General features: G+C 40.6%; 1 protein-coding gene across 7 annotated transcripts in view; it reads left to right on the top strand.

Annotated features, from left to right (window-relative positions):
• The window catches only part of LOC148025090 (uncharacterized), a 157142-nt gene that overhangs the window by 10528 nt on the left and 121172 nt on the right, over window positions 1–25442 (top strand). For all 7 annotated transcript variants that reach the window (XR_015693400.1, XM_087694791.1, XM_087694793.1 and 4 more), the window contains exon 4: window positions 10103–10196. Coding sequence is in view for 6 of the 7 variants with exons in the window: in XM_087694791.1 (XP_087550917.1) it covers window positions 10103–10196 (94 nt within the window). In the remaining variant the exon portion in view is untranslated. The remainder of the gene's footprint in view (window positions 1–10102; window positions 10197–25442) is intronic.

Raw genomic sequence — 25442 nt, 5'->3', positions numbered from 1 at the left:
TGCAGCCTTGTGTCGCGATGAAGTTAGAGAGCAAGAAGAGGTTGTTGATGTGATTAGGAGCCACTAAGGATCATCCTATAGCATATGACAACAGTTTAGAGGCCGCGAAGAGCAGTGACAGCATCCCTAGGTTGGATGATGGAGTGCATGCTGCGTACATGTCACACAGACAGTCGAAGGAGTACCTGGTGGAAGACGGATATACTCCCGAGGGGTGGAGAGCAAAGGTTGAAGTCGTCAGTCTCTAGTGGGATGACCGTTTGTGATGTAGTAGGAACACCCAGTAAACTGGTCATCGCTTGGGAAAGAAGCCGTAAGTACCAGTATGCCTTGTTGAAGAAGGAAGAGGTTAGCCATGAACCATGAACTGCAATGTCCGCCGTCTCAAGGAGTGCATGAACCGCAATGTCCGCCTCAAGGTGTGGGAGGATAGTGGAACGGCTGAAAGTGAACTGGCAGTGGGAGGAGGATGCTACTAGCAACAGTAAAAGGTTGCAACCAGTAGAAAAACGTAGGTGAGGAGAGAGAAAAACTAAAAATGCAAGAAAAACTAGTAGCAGTAGTCAATATGCTGAAATCAGCTCCGAATAGTATGTGGTAGGCTGGAAACAGATACGAGACTGTTATAGACAGCAATGGCTAGCTTAGACCGCAATATCCTCTACGTCCAGGGTGTGGGCAATAAACTGAAATACTTGAAATCTGCAAAAACGAGATTATTTTCTGAATGGAGAGTGATCAGTAACAATTGCTTTGCTATAAATAGCTGCAAACTGTGGGTGGAAGGCTGGAAACAGGTACTAGACTGTAGATGACAGCAAGGGACAGCTGAGATTGCGATGTCCTCTGCGAAAGGGGTGTGGGCAGCAAGCTGAAAACACATGAAACTTGCAAAAACGAGATTTTGATGCAGTGGAAGAAGAAGAGAAGTGGATGCTGAACTTGCCACTGGTCTTTGCTGTCACTGGAGTGGAGGATCTTTGCTGCTATTTGAGCAAATCCAGCTCTGATACCATGTCATATGATGACGTACTAGAGATAGTAGGGTTTGCGGGGAGGAACATGGAGTGAACTCGACAAACATGGAGAAGAGAAGAGAAGAGAGAAGAAACTATGATGGATGGAATGATGAAGTTCTGAATCATGGAGTGAATGTGATACAAGGGAACAAGGGTGCTGTAGCACAAGGAAGATGATGAAGACAGCCAAAAACCACAAACCACAATGTTCTCCTAGAGGGGTGTGAGGGCAGTGGAGAGGCTGGAGAGAAGAGGTGACGGATTGAATGAATCAGCCGTAAAGAATGAGCGACAGAGGCAACCTATAAATAGTCAAGAGACTGTCTAGGGTGGCGCCCCTTTTTGGGGCTGCAAATCCTAAACGCAAAACACAAAAACACAAAAATGCAAACTGCGGGTAAAGGGTTTGTCAATAAGGGTCTCATAGCTAAGGATTGTTTTAATAGACAGCAAGCTGGAAAATCAGAAAATCAGGGAGATCCCAAGGGTAAGAAGCCCAAAACATTAGTTGGATTGGTGCTTGATGTTGTTAGTGTTCAATGATGATACTATTGAGTTAGCCCAATAGGAGGAGATAACGAGTTAGGTAAATGAGCTTTTGGAAAAAGGGTTGATTCAGCTCAACTCATCTCCCTTTTGTTCTCTAGTGCTATTGGTGCAAAAAAAAAGATGGTTCATGGCGTATGTACATTGACTATCATGCTTTGAATAAAATCACAATAAAGAATTAGTTTCCATTTCCTTAGATTGATGATATTATGAATAGATTGCAAAGGGTAGCCATATTCAGCTTTATAGATTTGAAAAGTGAGTATCATCAAATATGCATTAGACTAGAGGATGTGCCTAAGACAACTTTCAAGACATATTTTGGGTGGTATGAGTTTCTTGTCATGCCTTTTGGACTTACGAATGCTCTTGTTACTTTCAATTAAATGATGGATTGTATCTTTAGTTCACATAGGGGATTTGTAGGTATCTTCTTTGATGACATGATTGTCTACTTAAAGAATGAGGTAGAGCATAAAAAGCATTTGAACATTTCATGTTCAATGAGCTATGTAAGCACATGCTGGTCATTAATGATAAGAAAAGTGAATTCTTTTTGCATGAGATTCACTTTTTGGGGCACATTGTATCTGTTGATCGTACTCATATGGACCTTGCAAAGGTTGAGGTAATATGCTCATGGCCAGTTTTAAAAATGTGTACGAGATCTATAGTTTTATGGGGATATACTCTTACTACAGAAAGTATGTGTGTAACTTTATTAAAATTGCATCTCCAAGACAATATGTCTACCATGAGGTCAGTACTTAGTGTACTAGTCATTGTGAGACGTATGCAGATGACTATGGTTGTTACCGTGGCATTGAAGCTGTACTTTTGCATCAATTTAGGATCACATTTGCATTTAGTTTGAGATTAGTTTGAGCTCAGTTTATGATTTAGTTTTGAGATCAGCATATGATTAGATTATGATCAGTTATCAATGGTTTTCAGATGGTTCTATGGAAAACAACATGTTTAGTTAATGCCATTGACAGTTCAGCTATGGTTTATGCTCAATTTATGGTTTACTATGGTTCTTTAGTTAGATCAGTTCAGAAAGATAAGAAATGGATGTATCTGATGAGTTTTTGATAATAGTTTTGGACTATTTTTCAGTTTAATGTTATGTTTATATTGGCTGGAAATTTTCAGCAAGTGCTGGGCATGTGGCATGGTTAAATGGCCAATGTTGTGTTGACTATGTTGCCTTATTAAAATTCTAGTATAGTATACTTTTGCTTTGGCACATTGCAATGCAATTGAGGACAATTGCAAGGATTTCAAGGGGGAGGTGTGTCACAAGGATGTAAAATTTTTGGATGCTTTGCTTTTGCCAGAGACATTTGATCAATTTAATAATCAAATGTGCAATGTTGTGATGCACATGGAAAATATTTCATGGTAACAGGCCAAGGACCCTAAAGAAACAATGGGTGTCCAAGGAAAAGGTTGTAACAAGTTATGTCAGCTAGGTTCTAGGTGATAGTTGGTATTATTTTGTCCCTAGGATAATTAATTGGCTTATAAGTGTCAGTGGTGACATTAGGGACTAGAAATTAATTAATTAATCAATGCTTGTGCATGGGTTAATTAAGGCTTGGGACCACTTGGAATTGTAAATGGCCTAGCCAATCAAATTGTGGACGGGCATACCTAATTTTGGGTAGGGTCAAAAAGGGCATGATTAATTTAATAAAATGGATGGAAATTGCTGGAAAATGGAAAAAGAAGGCTGCCAGTTGGCGAAAATTTCCATGCAATGGGAGAAAAGGTTGTACAGAACCATTCAGTCCTTTCAAGTTGTGGAAGAGAGAGAGAAGACAGATTGTTGATTAGGTTTTGTTGTTGTGGAGACCATTTGTAGGTTTCCAACAATAGGAGATACCTTCCCAGGAGTAGACAACAGCATTTATGGTGTCTATAGGAGCTGGTGACAACATTTAATGCAGGCGACAGTAGTTTGATGCTCCTTAAGCAGCAAACGATAACTTTTGGGATGATTAGGGTAGGGCAGCAACCACTTTTGGGGTCTTTCTTGTGAGAAAATTCAGAAACTTCTCTCTCTATAGCATTCTCCCACCTCTCCAGCCTATTCTCTGATAATCTCAGCTAAATTTGGTGAACAACAAAGCAATTTCTGCTGTAAACCTTAATTTTCAGCAGAAATTAAGGTATAGCAGCCACCTTGGGACCCATGCCAACAATTGGAGGCATTGAAGATTGAAATCAGTAGTCGGAATTCAAGGAATTGCGAGATATTTTAGACGCTAGCCCATCTCAATTTATTTGGGGCAGCATTTGGCCAGTCAAGGTCCATTTGATTTGGCACTCACACTGACACTTCAAGCTGTTCAGTCCTTTGTCAGTTTGATCCTTCTTTCTCCTGTATTTCTTTCAATCTTCTTCTCTATTCACTCCTCGTTCCCTTTCCTTTCCACTGTGTGCTTTCACAAGTTTCTGGTATGGATATAAAGTTTGTTGAGAAACTCTTCACCCTTCACCCGCAGTTTGCATTTTTTGTGTTTTTGCATTTTACGTTTAGGATTTGTGTTTAGGGTTTGTAGCCCCAAAAAGGAGCACCATCCTAGACTGACTGTATCTATTTATAGACCACTCTCTCATTTATTCTTCACGGTTAATTCATTTAGTCCGTCACCTCTTCTCTCCAGCCTCTCCACTACCCTCACATCCCTTTAGGAGAACATTGCGGTTTGTGGTTCATGGCTGTCATCATCATCTTCCTTGTGCTATGGCACCCTTGTTCCCTTGTATCACATTCACTCCATGATTTAGATCTTCATCATTCCATTCATCAGAGTTTCTTCTCTCTTCTCTTCTCTTCTCCATGTTTGCCGAGCTCACTCCGTGTTTCTCCCTGCAAACCCTACTGTCTCGCTGGTACGTCATCTTTTGATATGGTATCAGAGCTGGATCTGCTCAAACAATGGCAAAGATTCTCCACTCTAGTGAAGGCAAAGACTGGTGGCAGGTTCGGCATCCACTTCTCTTCTTCTTCCGCTGCATCAAAATCTCGTTTTTGTAGGTTTCAAGTGTTTTCAGCTTGCTGCCCATACCCCCTTTGTGGAGGACATCGCAGTCTCAACTGTCCCTTGTTGTCATCTATAGTCTGGCACCTATTTCCAGCCTTCCACCCGCAATTTGTAGCTGTTTACAACAAAGCGATTGTTGCTGATCACTCTCCATTCAAAAAACAATCTCGTTTTTGCAGATTTCAGGTATTTCAGCTTGCTGCCCACACTGCAGACACAGAGGATATGGTGGTCAATGCTGGCCATGTCTACAATAGTCTTGTGCCTGTTTTCAGCCTATCACACACTGTTCGGAGCTGATTTCAGCATATTGATTGGTGCTACTGTTTTTCCCTGCGTTTTTAGTCTTTCTCTCTCCTTACCTGCGTTTTTAGTCTTTCTCTCTCCTGCACTGTCGTCTGCATCAGATCCAACCTTCCTTAGCTGTGTTTACCCACAAAGATCCTCCTCATCAGAGAAGACAAAGACCGGAGGCGAGTTTGGCATCAACATTTGATTTCTCTATCATTTCCGTTGCGCATTGGGAGATATACTTTTTCTCCCTCCCACCCTTTCTTCTCCAGTTTGCCACACCGGTACCATGGCGTCTCCACCAACAGATTGTCCTTCTACTGGGTGCTACTACTGCGACATGAACGGTCATCCCACCGAAGACTATCGACATTGACCTTTGCTCCCCACCCCTCTAGAGTATATGCGTCTTTCACCAGGCACTCTTTGTGCCACCTCTCCTTTCTGGGCCAGAAAGATCGTTTTGCGTCGGCTATTAGAATATTATGCTCAATGCAATAAGCTGCACCCGAAACGAACTAAGTTCACGGAGGCTCTAAGACCTTACGAGGCGATAAGCCCTCCTGGAGATCACCCCACTGCGCAGAGGTTTCCCCCATTCACTTCTGGGTACAGTTGCTTCCCTGGCTCACATCTCCTTCACAATCCACTCTCTTGAGAGCCTGCAACTGTTCCTCACCCTTGGCTCATCCTGAGCCTCCTTCTTCCCCACCCTCTTCCACTCAGGTTTGAGAGGCCACTTCTGGGTGCTTTCCGGCGTCTTCTTCCAAGCCCTAGATACCTTCTTTGGCATGACCGGCGGCACTTCCTTTGTCATCTGATGCTTCGCAGTCCATGAGCCATGAGTGGTTGTTTTCCCTTTCTCTCTCAGACTAGGATTCAGAGGGGGATTTTCGTACTTCGCCCTCATAGGGGGCTTCCAGTTCTTCTTCGGCTTTAGAGGGGAACTCCTACTTCTACTCCTTCCGATTTAGAGATGGACCCTACGTGCCATGAAGTTCCTCACACAGCACCACCTTTCACTTTCAAGGAGTGGCTCTCCTTTGAGTAATCATTTCCTCTACTCATACCCAGGATCTAGAGGATCTACCTAGATCGGGGCCCTTGGGTCTTCAACAGCGACTTGGTGGCTAGGCCTTTGTATTCCTTCCAATATGGAGTCATGAAGCTAGTGGCTTCTCTCCCGAGGTCGAGTTTTGGGTTCTATAGCTCATCCAATCTCCTGACTATCTTCAAAAGTCTCCTTTAAGGTGGTATTCTTAGATTACAGGGTGGATCGTCTTCATCCCTTGGTCAGCATAGAGCCATCTCCCGAGATCGAGTATGGGCATATCCTTATGGTTCTCGATACTGCACAAAGTCCGACATTCCTCCTATGCATTGCATGTTTTCATCATCTTTGTACTAGGATGCTTGGGCAAGCGAACAATTTCCCCACGAGAGACACTGTCCAAGTGGCACCTACTGCATGAGCATTTTTCAGCATGTAGCATTCCATCTCCACCTCACTCTTCTCTTCTTTCCCTTTTTGGGCCTGAGAGGGGGTGTTGAGAAACCCTTCATCCTTCACTCGCAGTTTGCGTTTTTGCGTATTGCGTTTAGGGTTTGCAGCCCCAAAAAGGGGCGCCATCCTAGACTGACTATGCCTATTTATAGGCAACTCTCTCATTCATTTCTCACGGCTGATTCATTTAGTCCGTCACCTCTTCTCTCCAACCTCTCCTCTACCCTCATATCCCTTCAGGAAGACATTGCGGTTTGCGGTTCGTGGCTGTCATCATCATCTTCCTTGTGCTATGGCACCCTTGTTCCCTTGTATCACATTCACTCCATGATTCAGATCTTCATCATTCCATTCATCAGAGTTTCTTCTCTCTTCTCTTCTCTTCTCCATGTTTTTCGAGTTCACTGCGTGTACCTCCCTGCAAACCCTACTATCTCGCTGGTACGTCATCTTTTGACAAAGTTCCCATCTTTTGCATACCTTGTTTGATAACTTCAGTATCAAGCTTCAGTTCTCCAGTGATTTTCATCCACAAATAAATGGCCAGATGGAGATCTACCACAAGCTGGCATATGATGTACTAAAGTGTTATATTATGATCAACAAGTGGGAGTCATTTTTTCCTCTTGCTTGATCCATTTTGAATGACTCTGCTTCTTCTACTGCTGGTTGTGCTCCATATGAGATGGCTTTTGGATGGTATTTTTAGTCTTTGGTGACCAGATGTCTTCAATTCTCAAGGCCAATTGACATAATCAGATCATGCAGAGATTTTGCAGTTGGTTAGGGACAAATGGAAATGGCTTAAGAGTCTTACACTAGGCAGGCTAACAAGGATAGGCTAGATGACATCTGCACTAGGCAGACTAGCGAGAATAGCTGAGATGCCATCTACAAGGGGATCAGGTCTCTTCAAGATCATGATGCATGGATTAAAGTAAGTGGAATGGTGATGCTTCAAGTTATCTTTCCACAGTTTTGGTCCTTTTCCAATTGTCAAGAAGATCAATGATGTCTTCACTTCCACCTGGTTGGACAATGCATGATGGCTTTAATGTATCGTGGTTGAAGCGCTACAACAGCCCACCATGTGAGGAGGTTCAGAATGAGCCCCAGACATAGAAGTCGATAAGGCAGAAATAGGTGTCTTAAAGTAGATTCTTCTCCACTATTGGAAGTGTGGTTAATAGAAAAGAAGATTTAATTTCTCACAAAATTCTAAGGCAACAGGACTCATGAAGTGCTTTGGCAGGACAAGGACATTTTTCATGAGTTTCTAGAGTTGTTGCGAACTATATGGATGTCATGCATTTACCATGAACAAGCTAAGTGAGAGAGGATGTCACATGCCCACTAAAACTCCGGCCACACACATGTACCAAAGGTCTCACATGTCTAGATAGACTAGGCATAGTAGGTCATTTGCATTTTGTGAGCTTGGGCTAGGCTATTGGTCTTGTGGAGCCACTGAGCAATTAGTTAGTCCCTTGTTACCCACTTGGATTCTTGGGATGACTTGGAGTTGGGCCTTATAAATACTCTAATTTGAGTGGGGGTCTAAAGCTGAGGGTGTCTCAGGTCATTTGGACTTCATTTTATTTGTAGTTTATTTCTAACGTGCAAGTGGAGAGTCAATATGAACAAGTGAGTCTATAAAAGATGTCCCTTGTCCAGTGTTGGACATGAGTTGTTGAGCAGCCATGCTTCCCCTAGCTTTTCACTTGCAGCTGGCGCTCAGCCCATGCTTATCCTGCTCCTTTTTTGGCCAGTTTCATCACAAGCATCCATCACCTTCATGTACGTTTTTTGCCTGCAGTTAGTGCTCAGCCTATGCTCATGCTGTTCACACTCTAGCCAGCATCCATTGCCAGCATCTATCACCATCCAGTTGCACCAAGTCCATGCTTCCTGGCCAGTGTTTTGCTTAGTTTCTCCACTGACCACTGAACAGCTCTGCTCTGCCATCCTCCGCCCAGCTTGGTCCTTGCCATCACGAGCACTTAGCTCTATGTAAATTGCCAGTGTTTAGCAGCCTGCCATTTTAGCTAACCCTCATACCAATTTGCTGCCCTTCCCCATCAGTAAACTACTATGTTTTAGTAGTTTCCATGAGTGCTCAGGTTGCAGCCCTTGTATTTTTGCAAAAATGCAGGCTGAGATGCAGCAGCCCTTTGCCTTGGACTGCCTGTGGTTCGGATGGACAGTAATCCGTGTGGAGGATTACCAATGAACAAGGGAAATTTGTGATCTGCAGAAATAGCTGCCAGGAGGCTTGGGAAGCACCGAGCATTGCTGCACTAACAAGCATGAACAGCTCTGAAGACTTTTGTTATGAGAAATGCAGTTCGAGACTGCAATATTCCCACAAATAGCAATCATCCAACTTCTGGGTAAGCTTCAATGGAAAAGGTCTGTGCTCTGATACTATGATGGAAACAGAGACATAGAGAAGGAGAGAGGAGTGAACATGATGAAGGCAAATGGATGGACTCAGGCTGCAGAGTGAAAACTTAGAGACTGATGAACTGTACAGAGCTGACACTTATAAACAAGAAATTGGAGACAGATATGGCCATGACTGGACTAGTATGGTAGAAATGAGAGAAACTTGGGGTCCATACATGGCAAGGAAAAGCCTAAATTTTCCCTGATATGGAGCTGTACATATGTCATAAACTGAAGTATGGTATATTCATCCGGAGGTCAAACGTAGAAAATTGAGGGTGGGTGAGGTTGATTTACGATTTAAGCTTGGTAATACAATTAGTATGTGGCAACTTTTGATTTGTTTATAGAGATGATCATTGATGGGTATTTGCTTTTTGCACTCAGGTAATTGGAGGAGAAGGCTGCCTTCTTGTGGCTTTTCAAGATGGTGAGGTGTAACATACGATGATAGTCCTTGAAAGGAAAAAAAGCGGGGGGGGACGCGGTATCTTAATCCTGTGTAGAGATAATGTGGAAATTATGTGCATGTGCAAGTTTGCTGAATGTAACAGCAGTGCTGAGGTGTGACACGTGGTGTGCAACAAGGTGAATCAACAAGGGGTAGATGGACAAGCTTTCACAATAGTATGATGGGGGTGGATGCCAATGCAGGCATGGCAATATGGTCAGTAGCAAGTAGCTAGTCGCCAAGGGTTGGCCATTTCCTAGTGGGGACTCAACTCAAAGAAAAATACATTTTTTTTTGGATGCATTCAGTTTTTTATTTGGGCAATGTAAAAATTGTGGTGATAAACAAGTAGCCTCATGGGCATGCAACTTATAGGCATAGTTGCATGAAAATATGTGCGGTTTGTGTAAGAAAAAATATATGTTGACAGCTGTCCACTTGTTGCATCACTGCTGCTCATGCGTTCTTCTCCCTCTTGTCCTTATGTTTTAACTTCTTGGGAACTCTCTTCCCTTCGGGCCCCCTTAGTTTTATAATTGTGTGTATGACACAATGGCTGATGCTAGTATTGCCACCTCTTGTTTTCCCACAATGTTGTTTGAACATTTGTCATTCAATTTTTTGTCTTGAGATATTTGAGCTGCTAGAATTTCATAAATATGTAGGTAGGAAAAATTTCGAAACCAATGCAATGCTTAAGATGTGGTTTGGATTTTGCGACTTGAAAAACAAATAACTTATCACATATTTCTGGTGACAACCATCCTAAGATATTGAACGGTCTGGGCAGAGATTGGTTGGCTTTAAATGTATATGTTGCTCTTTGCTACTACAACTTAGACTTTCATGATGTGAGCTTGGAGATTTTAAATGCTTATCAACAGGTAAGGTTTCTTCTATTTAATCAAGTATTGGAGACTGTTGAAATTTCAAAATCTATATTCACATATCAATGCTATAAGAACATGCTTTCTATACTGTTCAGGATTTCATGATGGTCTCATTCAAGGCATTCTTAAAGTTTTGTTAAGATTTTACATAATGAGATAATTTGTTTGTATAAGATTTGTTCAATTAATATGCTTTTCATGTAATTCACAAAATACTTCTTACAATAGTGTGACTCAACCAATCAATGAGGACATCAGCTCATTTTCAGGGCAACTTTTGTGAGGCCATAGATATCTCTGGAGGAGCATCATGGCTGCAGAAGATAAGAGGGCCAAATAGCCTTGGAACATTGGCAAAAATGTGCTTATTGAACCTATAAATGACCAAAAAGCATTATTGTAATTATTTAGAAGAAGATAATACTATTGACCAACTTTTACATATTTCTCCAGTAAAAGGTTCACCTTAAGTAAGGAAAAACCAATCCTTTTGATCTTGACTGGAGATTTCTTGTCTCTTTAGCCTTGCAATTATTGGATTGGTTGCAACCCAGGAGGCTACTCCACATAGACTTCCTCCTCCAAATAACCATTCAGAAATTCACTTTTGATATCCATCTAATAGATTGGCTTGCTGTGATGAGTGGCTAGTGGAACCAACAAATGAAATGATATCAACTGTGCAATTGGTGCAAAGGCCTCTTCATAGTCAATTCCTTCTAGTGTTGAAACCCTTGTACCACAAGGTGAGCTTTGTCCTTATCCAAGGGCCTAGTTGTCCATGTTTGACGGATGGGCCAACTTGCCCAATTTGTCCCATCTAGTACGACACGTCTGATGGAAATTGTTGGACTCATTTGGGGTTACTTTTGGGATAATTTGTAGGTGTTGTTTAGGCTTCCTCTCCACAGCACACATGTACATACCCCCAATTGGTGTCTCTCTCTCTCTTCCCCCTCTTCCCTCTCTCCCCCCTTTTTCTAGCAACATATTCTCTCCCTCTCTAATTTCAAAATCAAATTTCAAGCTCAACTTTCAAGCTCTCTATTCTCAAACTCTCTCTCCTCAAGCTCTCTAACCCCATTCCGTCAAGCTCTCCTTTGCCATATCTCCACCCTACCTCCACCCTCAAGCTCTCCATCAGCCATCCTCTCTATCCTGAAGCTCTTAATATGTAAACTCATGGTATAAAGTCTAAATGTTTTTTAAGTCTGAACATTAAGTATAGGCATTAAAGTTATATGTACAATTTTTTTCCATCGGACGTAGGTCCAAGATTTATTAGTCTGACAAGTACCGTACTAGTATCGGACGGTACTAATTGGACACTATCAGGCATGAAAACCTTGTCGAAGGGTTCCATCAGCTTTCATTTTAGTGTGGAAAATAAGAGGCTGCCCTTCGACTCAGCCCTATCTTGTCTTGCAGATTGTTGGTGCCCAGTCTACTATTGAGTATGTGTCTCCCATGAGCCAAACGTTAATTTGGGAGGATCCACATCTATAAATAGGAGGTTGCCCTTCCACTCAGCCCTATCTTGTCTTGTAGATTGTTGGTGCCCAATCCACTGATGTCTACACCCCTCTCTAGGTAGATACTTCAGTTCGTGTTATTGTCTACAAGCCACGTGTCTACATTCAGCCTCCATTCTTGCTGCATTTTCTGTCATTCATCCATTGCCAGCCAGTCTACAGCTAGGCATCACCAGATTTGGCTGCGTTTTGCAGTCCCCTGTGCATACAGCTGCCATGTCATCGCACAGCTTATGTCCTGCTGATTGGACAGTCCATAGTTGCTAGGTGATGTCTGGCCTGCATTTGCTAGTTGCAGCTGCTGCTCTGCTCTTCCACTGCTGGTAGGAGCTGTCAATTGTGCTGTTCAGGAGCTTTTGTCTTCATCAGATCAGTCATCTTCAGTCTCAGCCCAGACAATTTGCAGCCTGCACTGTTGTTTGCAGCAGTTGGTCACTATTTGGAGGCTGCCTGCTGCATTTTGGGTTCCATCCAAAAGAGGACACACTCTCCAACTCATCTCTTTATCTCAATTTCTTTTGGAGACACAAGAATTTGAGGTTTTGCATTCACTTTGCATAGTGTGTTTACTGCATTGAGTATTGTATTATTCATTCTTTGTTCTTGCATCTTCATTGTCTTTGAACTACTCTTCACCTATGAGTTCTATTATCATCACTTTGTGCATTGAAACATATTGGTGTTTATCTTGTGTGTTTGAGTATTTCTTTACAAATGGGCCAAATACAATCTGATTAAAAGATTGTAGTGCTTTGATTGTTTCTAAAGGTTTCTTTCCCTTAGGCTTTGCAACAATGGAGGCACGTTTCCATTATGGGGTCATACAAAATCTTTTCTAAGATCATTGCTAACAACTTAATATTTTTTTTCCAGATTTGATTCACCCATGACAATATGGCTTCATTAAGGGACAACATATTTTGGACAATATTTTGAATGTCCAATTGGATATGGATTATGCCAAAACTTCTAGTCACCTATGAGTTCTATTATCATCAAATTGTGCATTGAAACATATTGGTGTTTATCTTGTGTGTTTGAGTATTTCTTTACAAATGGGCCAAATACAATCTGATTAAAAGATTGTAGTGCTTTGATTGTTTCTAAAGGTTCCTTTCCCTTAGGCTTTGCAACAATGGAGGCACGTTTCCATTATGGGGTCATACAAAATCTTTTCTAAGATCATTGCTAACAACTTAATATTTTTTTTCCAGATTTGATTCACCTATGACAATATGGCTTCATTAAGGGACAACATATTTTGGACAATATTTTGAATGTCCAATTGGATATGGATTATGCCAAAACTTCTAGTCAAGAGGTTGTTATAATCCAGTTGAATATTAAAAAAGCTTTTGATCATGTTAGCTTATCCTTTCTTTGACAGTTAATTTCTTCCATGGGTTTGAGCCCTCCAATGACTTCTCTTATGATACAATCAGCTTTGATGGAGTGGCATGTATAGTGCTTAATTGGGGGGGAGGGGGGGAGGAGATGGAAATAAACTCAAAACATTGCTCTCATTTTAGCATGTTATCAGAGATGCCTCCTTAGTTCTTTGTTGTTTGCATTGGTGACTCATTTGATGCTTTCCCTATTGGATAAGCTTGTGTGATTGATAGTGAAATTGGTGGTTTGACTATTCCCTGTGGGGGACTTCAATTTTGGGACAATCTCTTATAGATGATTTATTTGTGTTTCTCAAGGTTGAGAAGTCTAATCTAGACAAAGCAATGGCCATTTGGAGTTTGTTTGGTTTGGCCTTAGGCCTCCATAGCAATGCATAGAAGTCTAATTTCATGAGTTGTATCATGAGAGAAACCTGCATGCTTTGGGTTGGTAAAGTGGTGGGATTGTTTCTTGGGGAGAGATCACCTAGATATGGGGGATATCTCCCATTGGGTGGATGTGGCTCCTTAGGTGTGCTCAACTGGATGTCTTCATGCATTCATGACAAGTTTATGTATTGGAATTTCCAAGGCTAGCCTTTACATGTGTGCCTCAAAGTTGCATAGACTATGATGATAAGAATGATCTCCTATTTGTTACCTTTGCTTCCTTGGACACAGAAGTCATTGTAGGAATCTGTGTAGACCATCCATTTTATGCTATGGAAAAAATAAGGAAATCATATGGGTTACGTATGGGTCTCTTGGCAACATATTATCATGCTAAAGCATTTGGGTGGCGCTACCATTTTGGATGTCAAGATTCATATTATAGCTTTGTGGATGGCCTTGTTATAGTTCTTATGTGAGCAATATCATCATTGGGCAGAGATTGCTATGGCTTTAATTGAGGAAATCAGCATATCACATGGTGGCACTATGATCTAGGCTTCTTGGTGGGACTCAAGTAGTCAAAATACCATAGTCTGTAAGCATGGGGAAGAATGTGAGAATGACAATACTTTGAGCTTAGCCAACTTGATCAATTATTACTATGGAAAATTAGAGATAGAGGGAGCGAGAGAGAGAATCATAAAGAAAGAGAAAGAGAGAGATGACACCATGATGAGAGGGAACCGGACCCTAATGATTTATAGGATTTTATTGGAACAAACCACGAGTACAAAGTGTCTAAACCATATACAATGGGGCTGATTTGCTGCAAATCTGAGAATTAGAGTTTTGCAACCCTAAATTTTGCCTAAACCGAACAGAAACTGATTTCCTTCACTTCTGATTTGATGTGTTCAAGCTGAGCACTGAGAGCTTCTTGAATGAGTGCTAGATAAACAAGTGCAAAGCGTATGGCTGAAATTTTAGTGTTGGATCTTGTTGAAAATGAATAGAGAGACTTTGACTATATAGGCGTAGGTTGTGGGTGCTCAAAAGTGGAAAGTAGAGGCTACAAATTACGAGTGTTGAGAAAAATGACTAGTGTAGCACTTGTCTCTTTCAAAATGACACACATGCTATTCTAGATCTCATATGTTAATTTTCTAGAGAAAGAAGCTTCAAAACCTTCTACTCCAAAAATCTCTAAATGGTTAGCATTTGAGATAGTTATTGAAGGCAAAATTGTTCCTTGCAAAATTCCGAAGCCTTTGACATGAACAAAATTTCCATTTGAGTAAGTTCCAAAAATAGTAGTCTCCTTGTAAACGCCCCGAACAACGTAGTATGCTTAACAATTATGATATTCGCTTGTTTTCGAGATTTAATATAAAAGAGAATGAACACTTAAAGCTGAAAATGAAAATTACTCACAAAATACAGCTATGAAAATGTAAAAGTAATGGAGACAAGATTGAGGGTTGAAGATGGGCAACCCCCTCTCCCCCCCGAAGGAATGTATTTCTGCTCAACCCAAGTCCCTTAGGGAAGAGCTCAACCTGAGAGTGAGGAGAAGTAATTCTCACTCTCACAAGATCATGCAAAGATGTACAAACACACATGCATTATCTATTATGCAATGATAAGAACTGATTTCTTTACAGTATGAGAGAAGAAAGAGGGGAAATCAGCCTTTCTTCATCGTTGAACAGTAGTACATGGATAGCGCTTGCTTCTTGTTGCTAAAATGGAAGAAAGAGCTTGAGAAGGAGGTGCTGTAATGAATTTACAGGCTTGCTGTCCTGTAAAACAGCAGTAATAGAAGAGGGAATATGGAGGAATTTGATAATGGAGAAGTGGGGGATGATGATGGGGATGGATGGGGCCAGTTTCTGGCTATCTGTGGGTGCTGTACATGAGTTTACAGCAAAGAAAAATGATGCTGAATGAAGAAAAACGAGCTCTTATTTATAGGAGAGGGAAGAGCTAGTACAAAAGGGGAAAGGTGGAGTAGCACAAGACAAGTGTCTAGCCACATGTCATGAGATGTGACAAGTGGTGGGACACTTGGAAACTTGTGTGACAAGTGTCTTGACACTTGTCTCTTCTCTATGGGCTTCCTTTTTGGGCTGAATACTGTCAAGAATAGAAACAACCAAATTTAGTAAGCACAGTCAGCGTACAGAACTTACTATTTTTAGAATAATATCCCTATTTTTTAGGACTAGCATTTTTAGGCTAATTCGAGGCTCCTAAAATTTAGGGATCTCCTAAAATTTAGGGACCCCCCCAATATGGGTGTTATATAAAAGCTTTTTCCGTGTACATCGCAAAAACGGTATCAGAATCTTCATGTGACTTTCCTATGCAAAGAAATGTGCATTTCAAGTTTTTAGCCCACACATGCATATTATACAAGCATTTTAGGATCATGCCATCTTGTTGATTGTAACTGTCTGTTCTGGTGGATCTAGCCCACACTTCAAGGCATCAATCCTTTCTGTGTGCGAGTCTAACCCTGATATGCGTGAGTTCTGATCATAGGCGCCCAATCGGGCCATATAGGTGGAAGTGTGAACTATCTTTTCTCTAACCCACCGCGTGGGTCCACCATAACCCGTGACCACGCATCAGTGGCTAGCTCCAATGCACTTTTTTTTATATCTAATTAGTGCAAAGGAAATAAATTTAATAAATCATTATATAGACAAATTAATGAAAAAGGATACAAATTCTGTTTCTATAGAGTTGTGACAGCCCTGTGGCTTTTATTCAGCTGTCCTTAGCTGAAAAGCTTCTTGATATGGCTGAAGAATGTTTGGGTAATCCTTCATGAATTTCTCATTTACCCACTGTGCATCTGTTGTGGGTAGATTCTTGAATTTTAGTAAGAATTTTCGTGTCACAAGGCCACTTCTCGTGGTTCGATCCTTGTGAAACAAAATTTGTTCAGGTTCCAAGAGTTGCTCTGTTTCTTTAACTTCTGGGGGATCTTCAGTAATGGGTTCCTTTGGTTCTAGTCCTATGTAAGGTTTTAGCAAACTTACATGAAAAGCATTGTGTATTTTCCAATGAGGAGGAAGCTCAAGTCGATAAGAAACTTCATTTATTTTCTCAATCACTTTGAAGGGTCCAAAGTATCTACTAGAGAGCTTTGGAAAAGATGAATTTTGAGCGGAACCTTGTTTGAGCCTGCTTTTATCAAACTTTAGCAAGACATATTGACCTTTTTCAAAAGCCAAAGGTCTTCTTCGTTTATCTGCTTGCTTCTTTTGTCGCTCTTGGGTAACTTTGATAGTGGCTCGAACTTGATCCATTGCTGTTTTTAAATCTGAAGCAAACTCATCAGCTGCAAAAATCTTATATTTAGTGCGAATAATTGGAGGAGGAATCACTTTACCCTGTACTATTTCATTTGGAGCTTTCCCTGTGGATGAGTGCACTGTATTGTTATAAGCAAACTCCAATAATGGAAGGTATTTCTCCCATTGTGACTTATGTTCACTAACATAAGCTTTTAGCATATCCAAAAGAGTGAGATTCATCACCTCTGTTTGGCCGTCAGTTTGAGGATGAAAAGTTGAGGAGAACTTTAAAGTGGTTTCCAAATTCTCAAATAAAGCACGCCAAAAGTTACTTGTGAATTTGGAGTCTCTATTTGAAATGATCTCAAAAGGTATACCATGTAATCTGAAGATATGTTGAATGAAAAGTCTTGCAGCTTGTGCGGATTTCAATGTTTTATGACATGGAATAAAATGTGATTGTTTGCTGAATCTATCAATTATGACCCAAATCATATCATGACCTTGAGGTGTTCTTGGAATACCTGAGATGAAATCCATTGTGATAGATTCCCATGGATCTTTGGGCACTGGAAGAGGTTGCAACAATCCTGGAATCTTCTGCCTATCATACTTGGATTTTTGGCATACTAGACAAGCCTTAATGAAGTTATGTGTATCTCTTCGTAATGTTGGCCAATAAAAGTAGCGCTCAATTGTACTTAGAGTGGCTGCCCTCCCTCTATGCCCTGCATAAGGGGGTTCATGACTTTCTTTAAGCACCTTTTGTCGAACAGGAAGAGTGACACAAAGGCGATTGTTCATGAGAAGGTAACCGTCTTTGATGGAATAATCTGGATGAGAATCTCCTTGCTGTAAATTTGACCAAATTGCTGTAAAATCAGTATCTTCATCATAAGTATTTTTCATCGTTTGAAAATCTTCATGATGAGCCACTGTAATAGTTGCAATGCGAGGCATTCTAGAAAGTGCATCAGCAACTACATTTTGTTTCCCTGGAGTGTACATAATTTGAAAATGAAACATAGACAAGAAATTTTTCCATCTTGTATGTTTCTCCTGCAAATGCTTTTGAGTCTTGAAATACTTCAAGCTTTGATGATCAGTTTTAATAAGGAATTCATTGCCTAAAAGATAATGTTTCCATATCTTTAAAGCATGAATCACTGCTAAGAGCTCCTTTTCATAAATGTCATACCTTTTCTCCACATCATTTAGACGGTGGCTTTCAAAGGCTATGGCATGGCCTTCTTGATTTAGCACTGCACCAATACAATCGCCGCAAGCATGTGCTTCCACCACAAATGGTTTTACCAGATCTGGAATGATAAGAAGAGGTCCAGAAGTAAGAGCTGTTTTCAGCCTTGTGAAGGCTGCCTTCTCTTTTTCCTTCCATTGGAAAGAGATATTCTTCTTTGTAAGGTCATGAAGGGAGAATCCATATGTGCAAAATGCTTGATGAAGCGGCGGTAATAAGAGCATAACATGATTGCACCTCATGTACATCATGAAGATGAGGCCATTCTTGGATTATCCTGATCTTTTCAGGATCCATCTGAATCCCTTTAGAAGAGATGACATGCCCAAGGTAATTTATTTTATGTATGAAAAATTCACTCCTTTTACCATTTACCAAGAGTTGATTTTGTTGAAGTAATTGTAGAACAATTTCTAATGTTGATGATGCTCCTCTTCATTCTTGCTAAACACAAGAATATCATCAAAGAAAGTACCGACATATTGTCGATGCTCTCTAAAGATGCGCTCCATCATTCGATTAAAGGTGGCTGGTACATTGGTTAATCCGAAAGGAACTACCAAGAATTTATATAGACCGTATGAAGTGCGGAAAGCAGTTTTGTGTACATCTTGTGGTAGTACCCTAATTTGATGATAACCACTCTTTAGATCAATGCAGCTGAAAACCTTTGAGCCTCCTAGACGATCCAAAATGTCGTCAATTCTGGGAATAGGAAACCGATTCTTCACAGTGATTTTGTTGAGGGCTCGATAATCAATGCACATCCTGAATGTGCCATCTTTCTTTTGAACAAGAAGAACCGGTGAACAAAATGGTGAGCTACTTGGCCTAATTAGCCCACGGTTGAGTAGGTCTTTGACTTACTTTCTGATTTCTTCTTGTTGAGGATGGCTCACACGGTATGGTGCTGTATTAGGAGAAGAACTGCCCGGGATAATATCAATATGATGGTCTTCTGGCCTTTCTAGGGGAAGCTGATAAGGAAGATCTTCCGAAAAACAATCTTTATACTTTTCCAAGAGCTGAAGTCGCTCTTGGTTTTCAGCACTCATATTATCTTTTACATCAGTGACATAAAGCAAACAACATTGAACACAATCCTTAATTGCTCTAGAGACTTGCATATGGCTTACCATAGGTATGGTGTCTCCAGAAACTCCAGCTTGGATCTCGTACTTCTTGCCTTTGTTGGTGAGTTCTACCTTCTTTTTCTGAGAGAAGATGGTTGAATCTACTCTATGATTCCAGGGCATGCCAAGAATCACATCGCAACTATCAAGGTCTCCGATACAGAAGGTATCTTCGTCATTGTAGCCTTGAATTTGAAACTTGAACTTGCCAATGTAGGGTGTCACAGTCTTCACTGTGTCACCTTCATCAGCATTTAAAGCTTGGCGAACTTCTACCAGAGTGTCCATCTCTTCATTCCTTAATCCAAGCTCTTTAGCTAATTGCAAGAAAATGATATTTTCATTCGCCCCAAGATCTATCAAGAATAGTGCTTGCTTACCTTGCAATTGTCCCCAAGCTTTTAATAATTTGTGCGTCTCTGGAGTGCGAGTTGTGTTTGCAACTACATCACTGATAGCATTGATTTTCACTGGTGACTTAGGCTTGTTGTCAAAAACCTTGCTTTGTCCCTTGTTTGGATATTGCTTCGCTATGTGGCCTGTTTGTCCACATTTAAAGCACTTCCCTTCTTTCATGAAGCGTTGCTTTTCTTCTTCGGAAAGTTGCTTTGCTTGTGGATATAGATTGGAGCGAAATTGAGGAGCATTAGGAGGTGCATAGGGCTTCATCTTCTTTTGATTTGATGGCTGCTTTTGCCGCTGTTTTTGTCCTTCATTTGGGGCTGAATACTCCTCATCATCAGCTACTCTCTTCTTATTATTGTTTTGGAATGATTTGTTGCCATTGTGCTCCATTTCCCATGTCTCAGCATGGTCAATGAGTTCCCTGAGACTAGAACAATGATAATGATTAAGAGCAGTACGAAGTTTAAAATGCAAATCTCCTTGAAACTTCCTAAGCTTTTCCGAATTGCTGATCTTCTTGAAATGTTGGACCTTCAAAAGTAGCTCCTTAAATCTCTTGGCATAGTCACCAAGTGACTCATTTTTCCTTTGCCAAAGCCAATCCCATTCCATTTTTACATCTCTTTTGAAATGAACAGGAAGAAATTGACTTTGTATCATGCGAACAAAGGACCGCCATGATTTTGGGGCAGCATGATCATATTCCAACCCCGTCCACCAAGTATGGGCTAAGTCGGTTAAATGTAAAGCTGCAAACTTAATCTTTTCTTTTTCTTTATACTTGTCACGACCATACAAAATTTGAAATTGACGAATAAACTTCAGAAGAAGATCAGGATTTCAGGAACCATCATACATACTGAACTTGATCTTCTTTTCAAGTTGAGATAGTGACTTAGTCTTCTTCTTCTTCTTATGCCTTCGTCCATGCCCGGATCTTGAGGTTGAAGATGATGAAGTGCTTGATGGGGATAAAGATGGAGACGAGGGTGAAGAATGTCGACGCCTTTGACGATGATGAGGTCTTCCACGAGAAGGGTGTGACTCTTCGTCACTAGAAGAGGGTCCATCAGAGTTGGCGCCAGATGACTTTGAAGAAGAGGATGAGCTTCGACGCGATCTCTTTCTTTGTCTTGAAGTAGAATGGGACTGTCTCTTAGAAGTAGTTGGACTTCTTGATCGGCTCCTTTCATTGGTATGGCTGTCTCCTTGAAGCAGATGGGCTTCTTTCCTTGAATTCTTTGGGATTCTCAACTTTTTCTAGTTTGAGAAGTTGGTCACGAATTTGCTGATTCTCCTCTCTAAGACTTTGAATGGCTTGAAGGATAGCACTCGACTGATCCATTAAGACTCTTAAGAAAAAAAATATGCTCAAGCACTCAATGCAAGGGCTGAAAACAAACAAACTTATAATTGTAAGCACTACCAGTGTTGGGGTGACGGTCAAACAGAGGTGACGAATCTCACTCTTTTGGATATGCTAAAAGCTTATGTTAGTGAACATAAGTCACAATGGGAGAAATATATTTCATTATTGGAGTTTGCTTACAACAACACAGTGCACTCATCCATAGGGAAAGCTCCAAATGAAATAGTACAGGGTAAAGTGATTCCTCCTCCAATTATTCACACTAAAGATAAGATTTTTGCTGCTGATGAGTTTGCTTCAGATTTAAAAACCGCAATGGATCAAGTTCGAGCCACTATCAAAGTTGCCCAAGAGCGACAAAAGAAGTAAGCAGATAAACGAAGAAGACCTTTGGCTTTTGAAAAAGGTCAATATGTCTTGCTAAAGTTTGATAAAAGCAGGCTCAAACAAGGTTCTGGTCAAAATTCATCTTTTCCAAAGCTCTCTAGTAGATACTTTGGACCCTTCAAAGTGATTGAGAAAATAAATGAAGTTTCTTATCGACTTGAGCTTCCTCCTCATTGGAAAATACACAATGCTTTTCATGTAAGTTTGCTAAAACCTTACATAGGACCAGAACCAAAGGAACCCATTACTGAAGATCCCCTAGAAGTTGAAGAAACAGAGCAACTCTTGGAACCTGAACAAATTTTGTTTCACAAGGATCGAACTACGAGAAGTGGCCTTGTGACACACGAAAATTCTTACTAAAATTCAAGAATCTACCCACAACAGATGCACAGTGGGTAGATGAGAAATTCATGAAGGATTACCCAAACATTCTTCAGCCATATCAAGAAGCTTTTCAGCTGAGGACAGCTGAATAAAAGCCACAGGGCTGTCACAACTCTATAGAAACAGAATTTGTATCCTTTTTCATTAATTTCTCTATATAATGATTTATTAAATTTATCTTCTTTGCACTAATTAGATATAAAGAAAAGTGCATTGGAGCTGGCCATTGATGAGTGGTCACAGGTTATGGTGGACCCACGCGGTGGGTTAGAGAAAAGATAGTTCACACTACCACCTATATGGCTGATTGGGCACTTGTGACCAGAACTCATGCATATCAGGGTTAGACTCGCACACAGAAAAGATTGATGCCTTGAAGTGTGGGCTAGATCCACCAGTACAGACAGTTACAATCAACAAGATGGCATGATCATGAAATGCTTGTATAATGTGCATGTGTGGGCTGAAAGCTTGAAATGCACATTTCTTTGCATAGGAAAGTCACATGAAGATTCAGATACCGTTTTTGCGATGTACACGGAAAAAGCTTTTATATGACACCCATATTGGGGGGGGGAGGGGTCCCTAAATTTTAGGGGGTCCCTAAATTTTAGGAGGTCTCTAAATTTTAGGAGCGTCGAATTAGCCTAAAAATGCTAGTCCTAAAAAACAGGGATGTCATTCTAAAAATAGTAAGTTCTGTACTCTGACTGTGCTTACTAAATTTGGTTATTTCTATTCTTGACAGTATTCAGCCCAAAAAGAAAGGCCATAGAGAAGAGACACTTATCACACAAGTTTCCAAGTGTCCCACCACTTGTCACATCTCATGACATGTGGCTGGATACTTGTCTTGTGCTACTCCACTTTTCCCTTTCGTACTAGCTCTTCCCTCTCCTATAAATAAGAGCTCGTTTTTCTTCATTCAACATCATTTTTCTTTGCTGTAAACTCATGTACAGCACCCCCAGATAGCCAGAAACTGGCCCTATCCATCCCCATCATCATTCCCCACTTCTCCTCACTCTTAGGTTGATTGTAACTGAGCTCTTCCCTAAGGGACTTGGATTGAGGAGAAATACATTCCTTCGGGGGGGGGGGGGGGGGTTTTGGCAATCTTCAACCCTCAATCTTGTCTCCATTACTTTTACATTTTCATGGCTGTAATTTTGTGAGTAATTTTCATTTTCAGCTTAAGTGTTCATTCTCTTTTATATTAAATTACTCACAAAATTACAGCCATGAAAATGTAAAAGTAATGAAGACAAGATTGAGGGTTGAAGATGGGCAAACCCCCCCCCCCCCTGCGGAAGGAATGTATTTCTGCTCAACCCAAGTCCCTTAGGGAAGAGCTCAGTTACAATCAACCTGAGAGTGAGGAGAAGTAATTCTCACTCTCACAAGATCATGCAAAGATGTACAAACACACATGCATTATCTATTATGCAATGATAAGAACTGATTTCTTTACAGTATGAGAGAAGAAAGAGGGGAAATCAGCCTTTCTTCATAGTTGAACAGTAGTACATGGATAGGGCTTGCTTCTTGTTGCTAAAATGGAAGAAAGAGCTTGAGAAGGAGGTGCTGTAATGAATTTACAGGCTTGCTGTCCTGTAAAACAGTAGTGATAGAAGAGGGAATATGGAGGAATTTGATAATGGAGAAGTGGGGGATGATGATGGGGATGGATGGGGCCAGTTTTTGGCTATCTATGGGTGCTGTACATGAGTTTACAGCAAAGAAAAATTGCTGAATGAAGAAAAACGAGCTCTTATTTATAGGAGAGGGAAGAGCTAGTACAAAAGGGGAAAGTGGAGTAGCACAAGACAAGTGTCTAGCCACATGTCATGAGATGTGACAAGTGTTGGGACACTTGGAAACTTGTGTGACAAGTGTCTTGACACTTGTCTCTTCTCTATGACCTTCCTTTTTGGGCTGAATACTGTCAAGAATAGAAACAACCAAATTTAGTAAGCGTAGTCAGAGTACAAGACTTACTATTTTTAGAATGACATCCCTATTTTTTAGGACTAGTATTTTTAGGTTAATTCGAGGCTCTTAAAATTTAGGGACCTCCTAAAATTTAGGGATCTCCTAAAATTTAGGGACCCCCCCAATATGGGTGTCATATAAAAGCTTTTTGTACATCGCAAAAACAGTATCAGAATCTTCATGTGACTTTCCTATGCAAAGAAATGTGCATTTCAAGCTTTCAGCCCACATGCACATTATACAAGCATTTCAGGATCATGCCATCTTGTTGATAGTAACTGTGTGTTCTGGTGGATCTAGCCCACACTTCAAGGCATCAATCCTTTCTGTGTGCGAGTCTAACCCTGATATGCGTGAGTTCTGGTCACAGGTGCCCAATCGGGCCATATAGGTGGAAGTGTGAACTCTCTTTTCTCTAACCCACCGCGTGGGTCCACCATAACCTGTGACCACTCATTAGTAGCCAGCTCCAATGCACTTTTCTTTATATCTAATTAGTGCAAAGGAAATAAATTTAATAAATCATTATATAGACAAATTAATGAAAAAGGATACAAATTCTGTTTCTATCAAGTTGTGACACTCCTAAATTTTAGGAGTTGTCAAATTTAGATTTTGGAGAGCTTAATTGTATAGGTTCATTAGTTCATGGTTTGTTTCTTTGTTCATAAGCATTTAGTTTCACTTTTTGAAACTACTCATGATGTGGACTGTTAGTCAATGTGATTACTTGACTGGAAAAGTCTTAGTTATCTGTGCTTTTTGATCAATCTAACCGCCCTCGACCAATCTTTTAATTTCTTTTGGATATCTTATCTATGATGACCTACGCATAATTACAAGGTATTCTGGTCATTGGCCACCCTAGAATAAATAGATGAACATTTAACTATATTTTGAAACAATGAAATAAATTAAATCGCTTTTCAAGGTAAATGAGCATCAAATTATTTGGAATCATTGGGCCAATACATCTTGATAATAGTTGTGATATAAAAACTGGTTACATCCCTCCCTCATGGAATTCATCTTGTCCTTAAGACATTACTTGAAGTACTTTTGGTTCTACGGGTGACTCATAAGCTGTAAGTATTTTTGGATAGTCTTTGAAATATTGTTTTGACATCCATTTAGAATCTAAATGAGAGTAATTTTTAAATTTTGAAAGGAAGTTTCTAGAAGTGTTCCTTTCTCGTCTCTTGATCACATGAAAAACTATTTGCTCTGGTTAAAGTATATCTTCTTATTCATCTACTTTAGGCAGCTCCTTCATTACAAGTTTTAATGGTGGAGGTTTTGAGCTAAAACATGCATTACTTGTTGATTAGCCTCTTAAACAATCCCAAATCGCATTAAAAAATGCTCTTTTAAAGTAAAAACCCTAAAACGGGGAGTGGTTTGAGAGAGTTCAGTGGAAAATCTAAAACAGGGAGTGGTTCAAGAGAGTTTAGTGGAAACCCTAATTTTTGGGGCGCCCTTCTACATCTATAAATAGACAGGCTGCCCCCATTTAGATTCATTCCGTCTACGCAGGTTTCTTACTCCACGTGCAGATTGCCGCCATCAGACTCCTCCCACGTGGCTGTCTAGCAGTCTCACCCTCGAGTCTGTTGCCACTCCATGCGTGTTTGCTCTTGCTGCTAGCGCTCTCATCCATACTGACATCAGCTATTCGCGACATCATCATCTGTTGC

The sequence above is a fragment of the Lygodium microphyllum genome, chromosome 15 (genome assembly GCF_053477565.2).
Source record: "Lygodium microphyllum isolate KBCC chromosome 15, Lygodium_microphyllum_v1.1.10, whole genome shotgun sequence".
NCBI classification, from domain to species: domain Eukaryota; kingdom Viridiplantae; phylum Streptophyta; class Polypodiopsida; order Schizaeales; family Lygodiaceae; genus Lygodium; species Lygodium microphyllum.
Note: the sequence above shows the minus strand (reverse complement) of the source record. Positions and strands in the feature narration are given on the sequence as shown.